This window comes from Phocoena phocoena, chromosome 1, assembly GCF_963924675.1.
Source record: "Phocoena phocoena chromosome 1, mPhoPho1.1, whole genome shotgun sequence".
Classification (NCBI taxonomy): domain Eukaryota; kingdom Metazoa; phylum Chordata; class Mammalia; order Artiodactyla; family Phocoenidae; genus Phocoena; species Phocoena phocoena.
The window spans coordinates 9056475-9075745 of NC_089219.1; the positions used below are offsets into that span (position 1 = coordinate 9056475).

The following is a 19271-nucleotide window of genomic DNA, read 5'->3' on the forward strand; positions in this document are numbered from 1 at the left end:
GCTTTCTCTAGTTGCGGCGAGCGGGGGTCACTCTTCACCGCGGTGCGGGGTCTCATTGCGGTGGCCTCTCTTGTTGCGGAGCACGGGCTCTAGGTGCAGGGGCTTCAGTAGTTGTGGCGCGTGGGCTCAGTAGCCGTGGCTCATGGGCTCTAGAGAGCACAGGCTCAGTAGTTGTGGCGCACGGGCTTAGTTGCTCCGCGGCACGTGGGATCTTCCCGGACCAGGGCTCGAACCTGTGTCCCCTGCATTGGCAGGCGGGTTCCCAACCACTGCGCCACCAGGGAAGCCCTCGCTTTTTGTTTTTAAAGATGGAAAAAAATAACCGCTTGTTGAAGTGCTGATGGGAGTGAATCCGTCAGGCAAGGGGAAGTGTTGACGATGGGGAAGTGACTTTGGGAGCAGGGACAGGGCCCGGACACATCATAGCCTGTGTCCCACCCACCCCCCACCCCGCTCTGTGCCCCGGTGGGCGTGGGGGGCTGAGTCAGCTGTGGGGATCGAGGGTTCTTTTCCTGATTCACAGAATGGGACCTCGGAGGCCGGTGGTGGCCCTGGGTGCTGGCCTTGGGCAGGGGCGATGGGATGGCCCCCAGGGCACAGAGGAGGGTCAGGCTGGGGGTGGGACCGCACAGGATGGGGGAGGGGGCGGGAGAGGCTGTGGACACGAAGCTGGTGAGCGGGGACACTTGTGGCTGTTGATTTCTGACGGCCCTCTTTGGTGGGTGAAACAGGAACAAGGTCTGCTGCAGGGGGGTGAGAGGAGAAGAGGCGACAGAGGCTTGAGGATAGCAGAGAAAGTGTGAAATAGCTTCTAAGGGTGCGGAGGAGGGGACTAGAGTCTGATTCTCCAGCAGCCTTGGGGGTCGCTTGAGGTTGAAGGTGGTAATTTCGGAGCAGGCCACCACATGCTGTTGTAGGGTTTCCTTTAGTCACTTTAACCTATGTTGTGATTTTGCTGCGTGAGTGGCAGAGAGGGAGCCAGGGGGTGTGCAAAGGGGATGGTTATAACGCCGGATGGTTAAACTGCAGGAGGCGGGAGAGAGCCATCACGGTGGGTCCGGTGGGTCAGAGGACGAAGGGTGGTAGGGGCAGAGGGTCGGGTCTCATGGAAGGAAGGATGGGGCACCAGAGGGAGGGAGCTGGAAAGATGGGTGTGGGCTCTGAAACTGAAATTATGGGGCGAGTGCAGTTTCTGAGGATGACAAAGTCTGGGGGGACCCTGGGAGCAGGTGACTGAGGTTGGGTGAAGGACAGGATGGTGGGAGGTTAGAAGGTCAAGGACTCGCAGACCAGGAGTTGGAGCGATTGCCCACGTGCAGGGTGGAACCACCCAGAAGTTAGGCGTGTGCTACAGAAAGTGACAGTGAGCTGGGAGCTGAAATCGTCAAGGAGTAAATGACGAGGACTCCTTCCTGGCCTGCCCGGAACTTCGAACCAGAGCATTCTAGAGAGGAGAGAGGGAGAATGGTCGGGAAGGGGCAACTGGAAGCAAAGAGGGCCCCCCCTCCTGCCGAGAGGTCTGAGAGAAAGAGCCCTCCCCTGACAGGGCTGCTCGGGAAGCAGGGTCCACAGGGATCTGTCATCAGTGTTAGGAGTGGGTGCCGGAAGACACGAGAAAATTACAAGGGAAAGGGGTGGTACAGGGGTTGGGGAGAGGAGACCCCAAGGGGCCCTGAACAGTACAGCTGGGACTGGACCTCAGGGAAACCAGGGATGCTGGGGAAGCGTGGGAGTGGGGACCAGGGCTGGGCGTGGCTGGGTAGGAGGCAGGCACCCTATCCTCACCCCTCAGAGTCCCCCTAATCAAACAGGACCGGCTGCGGTGTGGACCAAGGTCACTGCCACCCTGGCTTTGCCCTGGAGCCCATGGAGCTGAGACCTGACACCAGCCACAAGGAGAATGTGCCCCCCAGGCCGGCCACCCCCCTGGGGCCCCTCACAGGTTGGTCTTCTGGCAGCGCTGGTGGGCTGGGAACCCCCCTGCTCAGGTTCCCGGGGCTTCCAGAAGCCACAGAGCTGGTTCAGCCAAGAGTGGGAGTAGCCCAAAGACAAATGCAGATTCCTATTTACTTGCCGGTTTCTCTGTGTTCTAGCTGTGTGACCGTGGGGCAAGGTGCTTAACTTCTCTGACCTTTAGTTCCTATCTACAAACTTTCATGGCCCACACTACCTGCCAGGCCCTCCCAGGCATCTCACCCGCCCCCAAGAGGCCTTGTCTCCCGGCTGCAGAATGGCCTGGGGGCTGGGGAGACCGGCAGGGAGGGAGCGCCACCACCTTGGGGCCAGAGCAGCCCACGTTTAGCTGTTTGATATGCTGAGTCTTGCTTTCACCCCAGCTGCGGACGCCCCAGCACCTCTTTGCTCAAGCTGGATACCAGGGAGCCATCAGCGACACTTCTCTTTCCTTCACCCTCTTCTAGGCCTTCTCAGCAGACCTGATCTGTCTCCTTCTCTCCACCCTCCTGCCGCCCCCATGCCAGCCCCATCGTCTCTCGCCTGGGACCCCTCAGCAGCCTCCCAGCTATCTCCCTGCTTCCCTCTGCCCTCCTCCCTGCCCCTGCCCTGTCCCTGCTCTGAGTCCCTGCACTGTCACCAGGTCGCTGCTCTGGCTCAAGACCCCCCGGGTGCATCCATTGGTCCGCCTGGGATGACAGAGCTGACGCAGACCTCTGGAGCCTGGGCTCCCTCCCGTGTGGCGCCCTGTCCCTCCCCAGCACTGACCACCAAGTTCTCCCCCAGGACATAAGTGTCCTCTTTTTAGAGCAATGGAGACTCCGGAAGAGCCTGGCCAGTACACATGGCCGGTGGGTGCCCGTGGGCCAGGCCGAGAGCAGGGGGGCTGCCACCACACCATCCCCGGGAGCAGCGCTGTGCCAGGAGCCCTGCCGCGTCCAGAGCAACCTGACCAGCCCCAGCCTGGGCCTCGCCCTGAGGGACACGCCCGGCAGCTGACCAACTCAAGCTTCCGACAGCCGAGCAACTTGCCGCCCCTGGCCGGGAGGCCCCAAAGAAGAGCCCAGGCGTTTGCCGTCCAGCAGAGCGACCTGAGCATCAGGGAGACGAGCGTGGCTGAGTGGGGACGTCGCCTCTGGTCGCACAGCATGCCCGGGGGAAGCCCTCTACCCCGAGGGCCACTGGCTTCCCCAGCCTCCCGCCCGAGGTGGTCCCGGCTGCTGTCCACCAATAGTCCCTGCCCAGACATTGGGCCCGCTGCAGGCCTGGGCCCGCTCGAAGGGCACACATGGCTGGACCCCAGATCCCAGTGTGGCCTGGGGGGCTGGACCTCCAGGCTCGTGGGGGAACCCCTCATCCTGGAAGACCTGGCTGCCCCTGCCCAGAGCCGGACTAGGGCTCCGTCCCAAGTTGCCATTCACCAGCTGCTGGCCTCTGTGCAACGCCTGGAGCGTGAGGCAGTCCGTCTCAGGTGCCAGGCACCCTGGGAACCCCCAGGCCCTGTGCAGCAGGAGTCCTGGACCAGAGCTGGCCAGATACTCCCTGCTCACCCCCAGCCCAGCCAGCCTGTGCTTGCTTCCTGGGATGAGAGGAGGAAACATTCCCAAGGTTTCAGGGAAACTGCAGGTTTCCCGGAAGCACCAGGAATCCAGGATGGTCTCTCAGACTCTCAGGCAAGCAGCAAGCCTGCATCACTGGAGACTACTTTGGAGATGCTTCCCGGGGTTGCCCTTGACCCTGAGCAAGGGGTCCTTCCTGGCCACCCTGTAAGACGAGGAGAGAAGTGCTCCACAGGGACTACATACGGCAGGGGACAGAGGGAGGACCCCCTGCTCCCTCAAGGGGCAGGCAGCAGGGAGGCCAGACTCTGCTCTTCAGCCTTGTCCAGTTCAGCCCAGGCCATCCTCCCTGGGCGGGAAGGAGGGGACAGGACCCCGCGGGAGCAGGTCGGCAGGGAAGAAGAGAGGCCGGCTTCTGGTCTGCCAGACATGGCCCCCGTGAGGAGTGCCCTGCAGGTAGAGGCCAGAGGGGTCTGGGATGGGAACTGGGGGACTCAGGGCTGGGGGAGGAGGGCTGCCTCCCAGGAATTCTCGCTCCAAGCTGGGTGTCACTCCTCTGTCACCCTCCCTCAGAAAGGGAGGCTGTGGGCAGGCAGGCTTAGCAGGGGGTGTCCAGTCCTGCTTGCTTCTTGGCCTGAGTGCTGTGTCGTGTCCCTTTGTTTTCCAAGAACACAGCCAGAAACACTGTGAGCCTGGACTCTGAGATAGGCCGGTGAGGTCATGGGCTGGGGGTGGGAGCCAGGGCCATGCTCCTGGGGCGCCTCCTCTCCCATTTGCCTGCAGACTCGGGCCTGATGGAGATAAGGCCTGGATGGCAGATCCTTGCAGAATTTCAGGGGGAGGGAAGGCCCCAAGGACAGGAATGCGGGGGCTGCCGCTCCCGGGAATCCTAAACCCGTGAGGGTGTCCTGCATTCATTCCCCTGCCCCCAGGAGCCCTCTTGTCTGGGATTTCCAAGGCTAGCCCATAGAGGGAAGTTCTCCCGGGGTCCAGCCAGCTCTCCTGCCGCAGCGTGGAGCATCACCCTCCGTGCTGGAAAGGCGACGTGGGTGCTGCTGAGCCCCCAGCTCTCCCTGGGACTGGGGACTGGGCCCATCCCCTGGTCAGCCTGGTCTGTCCCCAGCCGGCAGTGGCTGTCCAGATGTTTCAGAGCGTGTCGGCACTGGGCGCAGAGGCGGCGGGCGATGGCAGCGGCCGTGGCGCTGGGCTGCCGGCAGCTGTTGCGCAGGGACCTACGGGCGCCGCGGTGGACACTGTGGCTCCGGGAGGCCCAGCTGGAGGCGGTGTGGGGACGACACACGCAGGCCCTGCTGGCGCGGACCTTCCAAAAGGTTAGGGGCCTCCAGGTTGGACCGTGGGGAGATGACGAAGTGCCGTGTGTCTGGGGAGGAGGCTCTCCTGGGGCGCAGGTTGTTGCTCCTGAGTGTTGACAGTAGGGGGGAGGCAGTGTCAGCCCAGACATTACCCAGCTCTGCCTGAATTCAAATCCTGTCTCCGCCACTTTTCTTTTCCCCACATTTTCTCACTGAGCTTGGGCAAGTTACTTAACCTCTCTGTGCCTTCGTCTCTTTAGCTTTAAAATGGGATCATAGGGACTCCTCTGGTGGCGCAGTGGTTGGGAGTCCGCCTGCCAATGCAGGGGACACGGGTTCGAGCCCTGGTCCGGGAGGATCCCACATGCCGTGGAGCAGCTGGGCCCGTGCGCCACAGCTACTGAACCTGCGCTCTAGAACCTGCGAGCCACAAGTACTGAATGAGCGTGCTACAACTACTAAAGCCCGTGCACCTAGAGCCCGGCTCCACAACAAGAGAAACCAAGGCAATGAGAAGCCCGTGCACCGCGATGAAGAGTGGCCCCCGCTGGCGGCAACTAGAGAGAAAGCCTGCGTGCAGTAACGAAGACCCAACGCAGCCAAAAATAAATAAATAAATAAGTTGATTAAAGAAAAAATGGCATCATAATAGTACATACCTCTCAGGGTTGTTGTGAGGTTAAATTAATAAACATAAGGGACTCAGAACCCTGCCTAGCACATAGCAAGCACTCTACCGTTTCAGTGGTTGCTACTTTTTGTTTGTTTTGCTTTTTGTTTCTGTTTGGTTTCACTGTGTGTCATGCGGGATCCTAGTTGCCCAACCAGGGATCGAACCCATGCCCCCTGCAGTGGAAGTGCAGAGTCTTAACCACTGGACCGCCAGGGAAGTCCCGGTTGTTATTTTTAACTAGTGGTTTGCCAGCCAGGGCTAGGAGGGAACTTCTATGTTCTTCCCTCCTTGGGAAAAGTGCTTTAGGAGGGCCCAGCTCTAGGTTTTGTCTCCCAAGGAAAACCCTGCCTCTTGGGCTCTATCTCTCCATTCATTCATTCATTCCCAAAGAGGCAGGGGAGTCTAATGGTATGGTTAAAACCACAAGGTCTGACTCGTGTCCCCGCCCTTCCTGGTGCCTGCCCCCCCCCCCGCACCCTCGCTGCTCAGGGTACACTTGAGGCTACAGCCAACGTCCCTCTTCCTCTTCTCTCTTGTCCCAGTGGAGAAACTTGATTCAGCAGCAGAAAAAAGGGTGGCTTCACATCCAGGCTGGGCCAGGACCCCCATCCTCTGGGGGAGGCCAGGACCGAGACCCCTCAGGAAGGAAGCTGGTGGTGGACACCGCCTGGAGAAGCAGGTGGTCTGGGACACCCCAGGTCAGTCAGTGTGACCTGGGCAGTGCCAGTGGCCTTCCCTCCCTCCTCGTCCCCCATTTCCCCTCACCCACAAGAGAATGAGGATAAAACCAGCACATGTGGACCAAGATTTGTGCAAAAGGATGTCCATCACGGCGTTATTTACACTTCGTGAAAACTTCGAAATAGTCTAATACCCAACAGCGAGAGAGAAAATTGTAGTTTAACATTTAGCAACAGTTCAATATGATGCTTACTGAGATGTTTTAAATTCCTCCCCACTCTTTTTTTCTTTATTTTTTGTTTCGGTAGCTTTACTGGTGTTCTTTCTAATCATAACAGTAATGCATGTTTGATTTGAAAAAACATTCGAGATAGATGGAAGTATTTCAATCAATTTGAAAGTTTCACCTCCCTCCTTATGTATATTATTCCCCTTCTTGGAAGTAGGTTTATGGGTATTTGCATAGAATTTTTAATGAGAAGGAAAAGGGTTATGGCAATGTTCAATGAAAAACAAAAAGAGAATACAAAAATAGTACCTAAAATATTTTTTCCTATGAACGTAAAACGGTGCATAGAAAAGAAAACCAGAAGCGAAAATACTAAAATGTTGCATAGCAATGTGAATTACTTAATACCACTGAACTGCTCACTTAAAAATGGTTAAGATGGGGACTTGCCTGGTGGTGCAGTGGCTGGGAGTCTGCCTGCCAATGCAGGGGACACGGGTTCAAGCCCTGGTCCAGGAGGATCCCACATGCTGCGGAGCAACTAAGCCCGTGCGCCACAACTACTGAGCCCGAGTGCCACAACTGCTGAAGCCCAAGTGCCCCTCAGCAAGAGAAGCCACTACAACGAGAAGCCCACGCACCTCAGCAAAGAGTAGCCCCTGCTCACTGCAACTAGAGAAAGCCCGTGCGCAGCAACCAAGACCCAACACAGCCAAAAATAAATAAATTAATTAATTTAAAAATGGGTTAGAATGGGTATCCTCAGAAAATCTACAAACAACAAATGCTGGAGAGGGTGTGGAGAAAAGGGAACCCTCTTGCACTGTTGGTGGGAATGTAAATTGATACAGCCACTATGGAGAACAGTATGGAGGTTCCTTAAAAATCTAAAAATACAACTACCATATAACCCAGCAATCCCACTACTGGGCATATACCCGGAGAAAATCGTAATTCAGAAAGAGTCATTTGAGGCTTCCATGGTGGTAGAGTGGTTAAGAATCCACCTGCCAATGAAAGGGACATGGGTTCGATCCCTGGTCTGGGAAGATCCCACATGTCGCGGAGCAACTAAGCCCATGTGCCACAACTACTGAGCCTGCGCTCCAGAGCCCGTGAGCCACAACTCCTGAAGCCCAGGCACCTAGAGCCCATGCTCCACAACAAGAGAAGCCACCGCAATGAGAAGCCCACACACTGCAACAGAGTAGCCCCTGCTCGCTGCAACCAGAGAAAGCCTGCGTGCACCAACAAAGACCCAACTCAGCCAAAAATAAATTAAAAAAAAAAAAAAAAGAGTCATGTACCACAATGTTCATTGCAGCACTATTTACAATAGCCAGGACATGGAAGCAACCTAAATGTCCATTAACAGATGAATGGATAAAGAAGATGTGGCACATATATACAATGGAGTAAGTATTAGCCACAAAAAGGAACAAAACTGAGTTATTTGTAATGAGGTGGATGGATTTAGAGTGTGTCATACAGAGTGAAGTAAGTCAGAAAGAGAAAAACAAATACCGTCTGCTAACGCATATATGTGGAATCTAGAAAAATGGTACTGATGGACCTAGTCACAGGGCAGAAATAAAGACGTATATGTAGAGAACGGACTTGACACAGTGGGGGAAGGGGAGGCTGAGATGTAGTGAGAGCGTGGCACTGCCATATATACACTACCAAATGTAGAACAGATAGCTAGTGGGAAGCTGCTGCATAGCACAGCGAGAGCAGCTTGATGCTTTGTGATGACCTGGAGGGGCGGGAGGGAGGCTCAAGAGGGAGGGGAGGGCTTCCCTGGTGGCTCAGTGGTTGAGAGTCTGCCTGCCGATGCAGGGGACACGGGTTCGTGCCCCGGTCCGGGAGGATCCCACATGCCGCGGAGCCACTGGGCCCGTGAGCCATGGCCGCTGAGCCTGTGCGTCCAGAGCCTGTGCTCCGCAACGTGAGAGGTCACAGCAGTGAGAGGCCCGCGAACCGCAAAAAAAAAAAGAGGGAGGGGATATGGGGATATAGGTATACATATAACTGATTGACTTTGTTGTACAACAGAAACTAACACAACATTGTAAAGCAATTATACCCCAATAAAGATGTATAAAAAAATTCAAAAAGTTAAAAAAAGAAAGTCACAATAATCATATCAGTATTCCTTTAAAAAAATGGTTAACATGGTAAATTTTATATTACGTGTATTTTACCACTATTAAAAATACAAATAAATAAATAAATGTCATCTCCCATCCCCCTCCCCAAAAAAATGCTAAAATGGTGGTCATCTCTGGAGCGGTGAGATTAAAGGTGGTTATTTTCTTTTCCTCCATTTTCCATTCCAGTGATGTATTGTTTTTGTTCCTATTTCTAAATGAAACAAATGTGTTTAAAATAATTATTTAAGTAATATTTATTTTAATGCATGTGTGCTGTAAAAAATCCTAATAGTTTTTTCGAGAATTCAGCAAAAGCAGAACCCTCCCCCCAGATCACTTACATAATCAGGAGTAGAACGTACTGTCTGGAACAGAACAGGGGGTGGCTCAGTGCACCTTTGCTCCTGCAGGCAGATGGCACTGCAGGACTTGGGTGGATGGGTTGGGACTAGGTGCCCTCCCTCTGCCTGGGCATCAGTTTCTCTCTGGGCAATTTTACTCTCAGTCCAAGGAGTCGGAGGGAGGAGGCGGGAGCACAGCGATTCCGTTGTGTTCTGGGCCGAGGCCAGAAGGAGGAGACAGGGGAGTCCAGACCCTGCAGGCTGGTAAGATGTGGGGCGCTGAGAAACGGGGGAGACGGAGCCAGGCCGGGCAGGGAGTCCTCAGTGAGTGAATGAGTGCTTATCAAGTATCTACTCTGGCAACTTCCCAGACAAGATCTCATTTGATTCTCTCGTGGTGACCTCAGCAAGGCATTGTGCCCATTTTACTGATGGGGAACTGAGGCACAGAGACATGAAGTGACCAGCTCAAAGACACAGAGTATGAGAGGCGCGCATCCTGCATTTGTGTGCCATGGACGCTGGTACAGGCCGGACAGAAGCTTGAGTGTTAGAATTGGCAAGTCCTTAGACATGACTCACTCGTGGGGAAACTGAGGCCCAGAGATGGAGAGGGATTGGCCGGAGGCCACATGGCCTGGGGTCCCAGGAGTCAGTGGTCCCTCCTGGCCCTGACTTCCCCTCCCTTCACTCTCTCTTCCCCCTCTCTTCGTTCCCTGTAGTCTTCCTCCTGTGGTGCCATCAGAAGGAATGGGCCAGGCAGGAGAAGGGGGTCCAGGGAGAGGCCTCCGGGGCCGTGCTGAGGGCTCAGAGGATGGAGACGCCCCCCCCAGGCATGGTGCTCTCCTGCTGCAGATGCGGCCTGGGTGTCCCCACTGGACACCCAGTGCCAGAGGGCCTGGCTCTGCAGGTAGGGGGAAGTGGAAATGGGGACCGCCTCCCCTGAGGCAGAGGGTGAGATGCAGCTGGGAGATGTACTTTAAGTCAATTCTTGACTCCTAGTGTTGAAATGATGAAAATAAGAAATGAATACATGTGCCATTTACTGAGATGCTAAGACCTGGCAGACACTGCCCAGAGGCTGGGATTTAGTTATAAGCAAAGCTTAATGCCCGCTGTCACTGGCCCTCATGGAACCCATGGCCCAGTGCGGAGACAGGCAGGAAATTAACAATCACAAAGGGTGTGTGTGTGTGAATACCACCAAAGTTAAGTGTTGTGAAGGGAAGAAACACAGATCTACATGAAGTTGTTTTTTTCCTTGTTAACTATTTTATTATGGGACTTTTAATCTTACATAAAAGTAGGGAAAATAGGATAATCAACCTCAGTGTACCCATCATCCAGTTTCATGAAAATCACCTCCTGAGAAAATTTGTTTAATCCGTACCCTGGCTACTTCCCCCACTACATAATTTTGAGGCAAATCCCATGCATCCTACCATTTCATCTGTAAATATTTCTGTAGCATCTCTAAAACATAAAGTGTCTTTTAAACAACAGAACCACCATGCCAGGATCACACCTAAAAAATGAATAATTCCTTAATACCAACAAATATCTGGTCAGCATTCAAATTTCCAATTGTTTTACAAGCAAATATGTTGTTATAGTTTTTTGTTTTTGGTTTGGGTATTTATTTATTTATCTTGGCTGTGCTGTTAGTTGCGGCACGTGGGATCTTTGTTGTGGCATGCAGACTCTTAGTTGCGGGATCTAGTTCCCCAACCAGGGATCGAACCCAGGCACCCTGCATTGGGAGCACGCAGTATTACCCACTGGACCACCAGGGAAGTCCCTGTTGTTATAGTTTGTTTGTATTGGGATCTAAATAAGGCCCACATGCTGTCATTGGTTGAGGGGTCCTTAAGCTCTTTTTAATCTAGGGACTCCCCTCTGTTGTTTTTGTTTGTTTCTTTGTTTCCTTGCAAGTTATCTGTTGAAGAAACCAGGCTGCTTGTCAGGTAGAGTTTCCTACTGTCTGCATTTTGCTGATTGCATCCCCCGATAGAGTTTTCTTTTTCATAAATTTATTTATTTATTTATTGTCTGCGTTGGGTCTTCGTTGCTGCGCGCGGGCTTTCCCTAGCTGCAGCGAGTGAGGGCTACTCTTTGTTGTGGTGCACGGGCTTCTCATTGCAGTGGCTTCTCTTTGCTGCGGAGCGCAGGCTCTAGGCGCGCGGGCTTCAGTAGTTGTGGTACAAGGGCTCAGTAGTTGCAGCTCGCAGGCTTAGTTGCTCCGCGGCATGTGGGATCTTCCCGGACCAGGGATTGAACCCGTGTTCTCTGCATTGGTAGGCGGATTCTTAACTACTGCACCACCAGGGAAGTCCCCAATAGAGTTTTCTATGAGAACTTTTGACAAAGGGAGCTGACCTCAACCAGGGTTCAGCAGAGATGGGAAGGGTGCATGGCTGACTGGTGGAGGGACAGCAGACAGGAGTGCCAGGCAGAGGGAATGGAACAGCATGTGCAAAGACCTCTGACAGGGAGAGGAACATGGAAAATGCAAAGAACGGCAGTCCAGTCGGAGCCCTGCTAGTATGGGGTTGGGGACTGGGGTGCTTTGAGATGAAGTTGGAAAGGTGTGTAATGGTGGGTGGGGGACAGACCATGCAGACAGTGCCTTGTTGTCAGTGGGGAGGAGTCGAAATTTGATCATCAGAGCAAGGGGACTGCTGCTGGCGTGTTTTAGCAAGAGAGTAAGATAATTTGATTTGAGATGTGAAAAATACCACTCTGGTTACTGTGTAGCCACTGACTGGAGGGGCGGGGGCAACAGTGGATGCAGGAGGGCAGGCAGGAGGCTGCTGAGGCCATCCGGGCACCCAGAAGTGACGGTGTGGCCTGAGCAGATGGCATGCTGCACCATCCCACAGCAGCCCCATTTTACAGACAAGAAAGCTGAGGCTCAGAGAGGTGAGTGGCTTGCCCAAGGCCTCAGTGGTGTGTCTGGCACATGGCAGGAGGCTGTAGCTGCAGGCATTACAATGAGCACCGGCACCTTCTCTTGGCTCTCCAGGTGCTTTGGGGCCTGGCAGCGGTTCGCGCAAAGAGGGACCCGGTACCGGGACCCCATGGCCAACCACGGGCAGGGACCCTGAGGATGTGCCTGCAGCGGTGGGTGCAGACGAAGCAGCTCCAGGCCTCAGATGGGGCGAAGGTGACCCAGCTGCCCCTTTGTTGGCGGGAGGCAGGTGAGCAAGTGGTGGGCCAAGGGGCTCCCTCTCTCTCCCACTCCAGCAAATAGCATCACTTAAGCTCCTTCTGCAGTCGCCCAGTTGATTTATGGATGCTCGTGGTGGGAGGTGATGGGATCGGGAGTTTTCTCGGGGATGCAGCCTGGCAGGCCTGGGAGGGTCCGGAGGGGTCCCTGGAGCAGCAGGCTTTGGTGGGCCCCATCCTGACCTCCCTCATGAGCTCCTCTAGGCGAGAGACCTGTTCAATCTTCCACCTGGAAGAGATGTAGCCCCTGCTTCTGGGAAGCTTCTGGTCTTAGGGGGATGTACAACTCCTGCCCCTGACCGACCAAAACGTGACAGAGGAAGATGGGATCTTCCAGGTGCCCCCGTGGGGAGGGTTTGGGGGTGGTGGGAGGGGGCAGTAGCCACGAGGGGAGAGGTCCTAAGGGGCCTGAGGCAGCGTCCACCAATGGCTTTGAGCAGAGGGTGGGGTGGTCACTGATTCATCTCTTGTCTGCTTCTCAGGGAACATGGCCCTCCTCAGCTCAGCCCCTGGGGGGGCCGCAGCCCACGGCCTGGTGGTGGTGGCCCAGGCCCAGGCGCTGCCCCAGGAGCAAGGCCGGGGCTCCCTGCAGGAGGCCGGCCGGAAGCTGGCCCTCCACCGGGCGCTGCTGCTCTGGAGGACGCAGCTCTCCCAGCGCCAGTGGGCGGAGCAGGTGTCCGTGAATTCGTGACCTGGGGTTGGGCCTGGAGGACATGGGGTGGGAAGGTGAGCAGTCCTCAGCACTGGATGGAGTGTCCCATAGGGAATGGGCCACATCCTGCTCCTCTCTGTGGCCCCAGCATGGGGCCTGGCACCCTGTGGTGCCCAGCAGGCATGGGGCCGGGGGTGGTAGCCTAGGGACGCTGAGTCAGTGATTGAGCACAGAGCTGTGGGGAACAGGGAGTGGTCGGGGCACAGACACAGAGTCCTGCCAAGGTGGCTGGAACCTGATGGGGAGGTTGGTTTAAAGCTCGTCTCCCTCCCCAGAATCTGGACCCACCTCTCACCCATCTCCTGGCTAAGTGGGAGCCCCCTGGTGGCGGGAACCGTGTCTGTCTCCTCACCGCTGTCTCCCAGCGTCTTGCAGATGCCCAGGCTGCGGAAGGCACAGAACAAATACCGTAAATGAATCAGTGAAGGAGCCACTTTTTCCCCTGCCCCCATTTGCCTTATTACACAGCTGGAGAAACTGAGGCTCAGAGGGGTCAAGCAGCTTGCTCTAAATCACACTGAATCAGGAGCAAGAAGGTCCCTATAGTGAGACCTTCTTGTGATGCTTTTATACAAGATGGGATGCTGGGACTCAGAGCCCAGGCTGATGGTTATGGGTGAGAGAGCCAGTAGAGGTCAGGAGGGGCCAGCTTCACTGACAGAATGTCAGCGGGAATGTAACCTAGCAGCTGCAGGGTTAAGAATTCTGTCCTTAAAAGCTATGCACCTAGCAGAGGAGCTCCCACACTGCGATCTATTGAAAGTCAGCCCTCGACACAAGGGGTTGTAAACAAACAAACAAACAACCCAAAGTAACAAACAAAAAAGAACAAAACAAGAAAAAAATAAAAGCAAACCAAAAAAAGCTATACACCTGGCATCCATCAGCCCCACACCCACTTGGTCCACTTGGACCCTCAGTCTCTTTTAATGCGTCCCTGGAACTCTAAGGAAACTCAGTTCACCATGATCCTTCAGAGTGTAGCCCTCCCTCCCCCAGTCTATCCTCTGGCCTTTGGGTACCGGGTCACAGTCCATATCTCCCTGCAACATATCTGAGGCTGCCCTGTAGCCTGAGATGAGTGCTTGGATCCCAGGTCTGCTGCTGTTTGGAGTTTGGGGAAGTGACCTTCCCCCAGGCCTCAGTTTCCCTACCTTTATAACCGAGTGGAGGCAGAAATACTGGTGTGGGCTCTTGAGTCCTGGGTCCCTGGGCCTGGGCTCGGCTCTACTCCCCATCAACTGTGTGGCCCCCACGCACCCAGGTAGTGTGGCGAGGATCAACCAGGTGATCAGGGCAAGTAGAGCTGTGGTCTCAGCCTCAGCTGCTCACGGGGGGTCACCCTGGGGGCTTTGGAAAAGTTGGGAAGCCCAAGCCGCACCCAGACCATTACTTCAGTATCTCCTGGGCTGGAACCCCAGTGAGCATCGGTATTTCTTAGAGCCCCCAGTGGTCCTAGTGGGTGGCCCGTGTGGGAGGTGGGGTTGCCCAGCTCTGGCCCAGCGTTTGACTCACGGTGGCACCCTTCCAGCACCCCCAGCTAGGGGTGACTGGGGGCCCCGGCACTCACTTGCCGCCTCCAGTAGCTCCTTCTTCGAGGGCGTGCAGCAGCGGGCGCTGCGTCACAGCCTGAGGGGTTGGCGCCTGAGGGCACGGGATCCGGGCAGCGCCAGGACCACCTTGGCCCCAGCGGTTCTGGGCGGCGTCCTGGGAGGGGAGGCCCTGCCAGGCCGCAGGACACCCCGCAGCTCCCTGGAGCAGGTGAGGGGGAGAGGGTGGGGAGGGCTGGGAAGGGGAGGGGAGGGGAGGGGGGACGGGGGTGGCAGCGCCCGGGGCACCCAGGACTCCACACCTCCTTCCCCAGGCTTCCCCGGGCCCCCGCCCTCCTGGAGGCGTTCCGGGTGAGCTTATGTGGGCAGCTGGGCGGCGGCAGCAGGGGCAGCACCTCCTGCTCTGGCAGGCGCAGGCCCAGCAGTCCCGGGGCGCGGCAAGGCGGCACCAGCACACCCTTCAGCGGCGGTAGGGACCCCTCCCCAGGACGGGTGAGCCATGCTGCCCACCACCCTTGGATTTACTGTTTCCCATCAATCCTGGCCACCAGGGATTAAGCTGGGCTTATTTAAATTCACTTCCCAGAGCCCTCAGGCTTTAGTTGAGAATGGAATTTTAACTCCAGCAGCCCCACGAGAAAGGGGTCCACAAGGCACGGTAATAATAGCTCCCAGTTAGGGGATGCTTCCCACGTGCTAAGCCCTTTATGTGCTTTGTCACGTTTCATCCCCAGAACACGATGTGACATATCCCCATTTTACAGAAGGGAAAGCTGAGGCCCAGAGTGGTCAAGTGACCAGCTTACCCAGGTCTATCTGACTTAGAGCCTGAGATCACATCCACTCTGATCCCCGGCCACTCAGAACAAAGAACCCCTGAGACGAAGGCCTCTGTCCCCAGCTCCGGGGAACCCCTCGGGGCCACTGGCCTCAGAGTCAGCTTGATTCAGCCCCGATGGTGAGGGTGGTTGCACGCTTTTCCAGGACCCCAGCGGCCTTGTGGACACCACCCCTATGGGTTCTCAACAGCCTCCTGGCCGGGCAGTCAGCCAATTACAGGTCCATCAGCACTTACTGAGCACCCACTGAGTGCCAGCCCAGTGCTGGTCTGCTACAAAGAAGCACCCTGGGTCGCATCTGTTAGGGAGACAGACGCCTAAACTCATTATAAGTCATGGTACAGTCTAGGATCAAAAGAGGTAATTGGGGTCAGTAGCAATTTTTTGTCATTTTTTTTTTTATTAGAAAATGAAACATGCTCATTATAGAAAACCCAGAAAATATAAATGAAAAAATATTCTTTCATGACTCTCTCTACCCAAAGATAAGTGCCAGACCAGAAGCATTAGTTCTGATACCTGCAAAGGGTGACAAAGAGCTGGGTGGCCTAGCACGAGGGAAGAGGCCACAAGGAAACCCGGGCACAAAGAGTGACGCTGCATGGCGGTCTAGGGACGTGTCATTGCAGGACACATAGCCCCAGAGTTACTGGCAGGCCGCAGAGTGTTCCTCAAGATGAACTGGTACCACCAAGAATCCTGTTTCAGGATGCCACAAAACATGTCATAGACTCTAGAAAAGTTTCTAAGAAAAAAAGATGAAAGTGGTTTGTTTTCAATGGAATTGAAACGGACTGGCTTTGGTTATTTGCAGAATCCACATATTTACCTATGTGGGGCTATGGCGACAGCAGATTCTGGGGTCTCAGGGTATTTTATTTCTAGATCTGTGTTTCAAGAGAATTTTATTTTCAGAGTATGTTTATAAACACTTCCATTTCATTTCTGTCAGCAAAGGCAGGCAGGGATCCCGTTTACTGATGGAGAAACTGAGACTTGTAGAAACAAAGTAAATGTCAGGAATGGTAAATGGTAACTAAGGGGCTGAATTCCAGGCCCCCCCCTTTCTACCACACGCACACGCGCACCCAGGCAGTCCTCACCTAACGACGGGGGCGGGTTTTATGCCACCTCACGGTGGCACAGACTCCCTTAGAGAGCCCCTGGTGTCCATATAGTGCAGTCGCTGGGGGCTCGGGCCCTGGAGTCAGACCACTCCGTAGAGGTGAGGCCTCAGACAAGTAATTTGACTTTATGAGGCTGAGTGGGGAGAGTAATGCCCACCTCACAGGGTGTACCTGGCACAGGTAAGCTCTGATTGGTAGCCATTTTTGGTCCACTCGCCTTCCTGAGTCTCGAGCCATGTGGGAGTATGGGGAAAGAGGCAGTGGCCTGTACTGATGGCCATACTACTCTCGGGCCTTTCCTGTCTCCTCTGGGAGCCTCAGGGCTCGCGGGAGAATCCGTCCCACTTGTGTGCACACAAATAGGAGGCCCTGTTACTGATTGGGAAAGGAGTCCTGCCAGGTCACTTGGGCCCCTAGACGTCCAAGCCCATTGGTTCAGGGTTTCCTCTTTGTTCCCTCAGGCCCGCAGCTGTAGGCCACAGGCCACAGGGCCTGGCCTGCCCAGCCCAACCAAGCACCACAGCCCCAGTGGACAGAGAAAGCAGAGAGAAACGTCCCGGACTCCCTCGGGGAATAAACAATGTCTGAAGTGCAGGGATGAGACCGTCACCAGCCCTCACGGGCCTGGAAATCAGCTTTGAACTCTTGGCGAATCTGTCTTATGTATTTACTGTTTTTCCCCACCCATCTCCTCTTCTGGAATATTTCACAATTTTGAGAAAACAATTACAATTTCTCCTGGCCCACCCTTTGGGGTCACAGCCCAAGCCTTTGCAGGAGACTTGGGCAGAGGTGGTGGCAGCAGGGACACAGGCTCAACACCATTTCTTGTTAACTCTCTTCCTAGGGCTCAGCTTCCAGAAATACCAGGGGGAGAGCTTACTCCCCTGAATGATGTGTTAACCTCTTCTGACGCCCCTTTGCCAGGTGACAGAGAGCCTCCCCTCGGCCCTGCCTCCCAGTTCCAGCTGCTGGGGCGAGGGCCAGCGCCCTACGGGGCCAGAAGGGGACCCAGCTCTGAGACCAAAGACCTCGAGGGCAAAGGTGAGGCCGAGCAAAGGTGTCTGGGGTGGGAGCACAGTGTGTGCGTGGAGAGGGAGGGCTGAGAGCAGGGGTGGAGAGGGAGGGCTGAGGGTGTGGGCTGGGCTGAGTGGCTTGCCTGACCTGGGCCCTCTCTGGCCGGTGCTCGTCCCGCAGGATTCTGCAGACCAGGCCTAGGCCCGTGGCTCTGCCCTCTTTCCTGGCCATGAAGGGGTCGTGATGCCCTTTGCTGTCAGGACACACACCAGGGCCTCTGCCCTCAGGAGGAAGTACCTGCAGCGCTGGCGCCTTGAGGCACTGCTTCGCCGGCTCCGGGGTTCCCTGCAGGCCAGGCCCGGGCAGCTGCATGGCAGCGCTGGGTAGCCGCTCAGGGGACGGAGTAGCTGACGCCGACGCTGGCGAGTGGGGTGGCCCCTCCCCACCCTCACGCTGACCTCCCATCACGTCCCATTCCCAGCCCTAACCCCTGGAAACGCAGTCTCTGAAAGTAAGTTCAGGCCTTTGGACCTACCAAGGCTGAAACCTTGGGAACAGGTGCAGGAATCTGCATTGTTAACACATCTCAGATGACACCTCCTCGTCACATCCCCTTCCTCCTGGTGCTGCAGAGTTGCAGGCAGGGAGAGGCAGCAGAGGGGCTGGGGGCTGCCGGGCCGGGGACAGTGGTGGGCCCAGCTCAAGGCCTCCTCGTGACTGTCCCCATAGCTCAGGCAGTGGCACCTGAGGCGGGCCTGGCGACGGTGGGCCCTGCGGCTGCAGGTGTCTCAGCGATTACAGCAGCAAGACGGCTGGGTCCATTCCCAGGTACTGGGGGAGGGGGGTGGCCCTGCCCCCCAGCAGGCCCTTCCTAGCCGTGCCACGCCTGCATTCCTGAGCTGCGGCCCTCCCTGCTTGGTGCCCCAGAACCCCTTCTTTTTCAGGGGAGGGGTCAGTTCAGTTAGAGAGAGCAGCCTGGATTCCAGAGCCCTTAATCCAGCTGGTGACCGCGTGCTGAGCACAGTCGTGGCCGTCGCTGGTCCGGGGACGGGCTTGGCCTGTGGCACAGCTGCCACTCACACCGTCTGTGTTGGGTGTGGGTCGCTGAGCGCCACCCCCTGATGTGCACTCAGAACCCAGCTTCCCTGATCGCAGGCCTGTGCGTCTGGCCCGGGGCAGAGGGAAGGGCCTCCTCTTCCCTCGGGGGCAGAAGGAGCTGGGCCCCGGAGTTCCTCCAGCACTGACAGCACACACCCAGGAGGGAGCCAAAGAGCTTCCTGCTCCCCGATTCCAGGCCAGCGTCTGGCAGCCAGGGGCCTGAGGGGCAGAGCCAGCAGCAGTGGGAGGCCTCGGAGCAGGCAGGAAGCCACCAGAGCCCCTGTGCTTGGTGGACTTGGGGTGAAGCAGGGGGCCCAGCAGCAGCTGTGACCCGTTCCCCTGGAAAGGAAAGCAGATCGGAGCCCCACCCACCTGAGGAGTACAGGCTCAGGCACAAGGCGCTCAGGCCAAGAGCTCTGAAGGACAATAAAACGCCCTCCTTAGCCCCGGCTGCTTCTCTCTGTCTCTCCTAAAGGCTGCCCCCTGCCCCAGCCAACCAGCCCCTCTGACCTGCTTCCTCTGCCGTCAGGCCGCCCTGTGGACAACCGGCCCCCTCTCCATCCCCCACCGCCCCCCGGAGCCGGTGAAGCTCCGCAAGCAGGGGCTGGGACAGGGAACAGCCTGCGTGCACGAGTCAGTCACAGCCCCTGGGCGGTGGGGCCTGAAGGCTGATGCCTGGGGAGCAGTGCCAGACAGACAGCTTCCAGGACAGGGTGCATGGAGGGGAGGGAGCGGCGGGCAGAAGGAGGTCCTGCCCGAAAAATAAGCCAGGAAGAAGTCAGTCCTGCTCGGGCCAACCTC

General features: G+C 56.3%; 1 protein-coding gene across 1 annotated transcript; it reads left to right on the top strand.

Annotated features, from left to right (window-relative positions):
* Positions 1-1866: 1866 nt before the first annotated feature.
* On the top strand, positions 1867-18800 carry C1H1orf167 (chromosome 1 C1orf167 homolog). Its single transcript, XM_065900269.1, is given in 18 exon segments — positions 1867-1942; positions 2597-2944; positions 2947-3968; positions 4181-4224; positions 4636-4843; positions 6041-6196; positions 9736-9812; positions 11925-11986; positions 11989-12099; positions 12610-12796; positions 14426-14600; positions 14704-14858; positions 16817-16826; positions 17283-17399; positions 17660-17726; positions 17729-17794; positions 18102-18200; positions 18667-18800. Coding segments are annotated over 18 exon segments (3114 nt in total).
* The last annotated feature ends 471 nt before the right edge of the window (positions 18801-19271 follow it).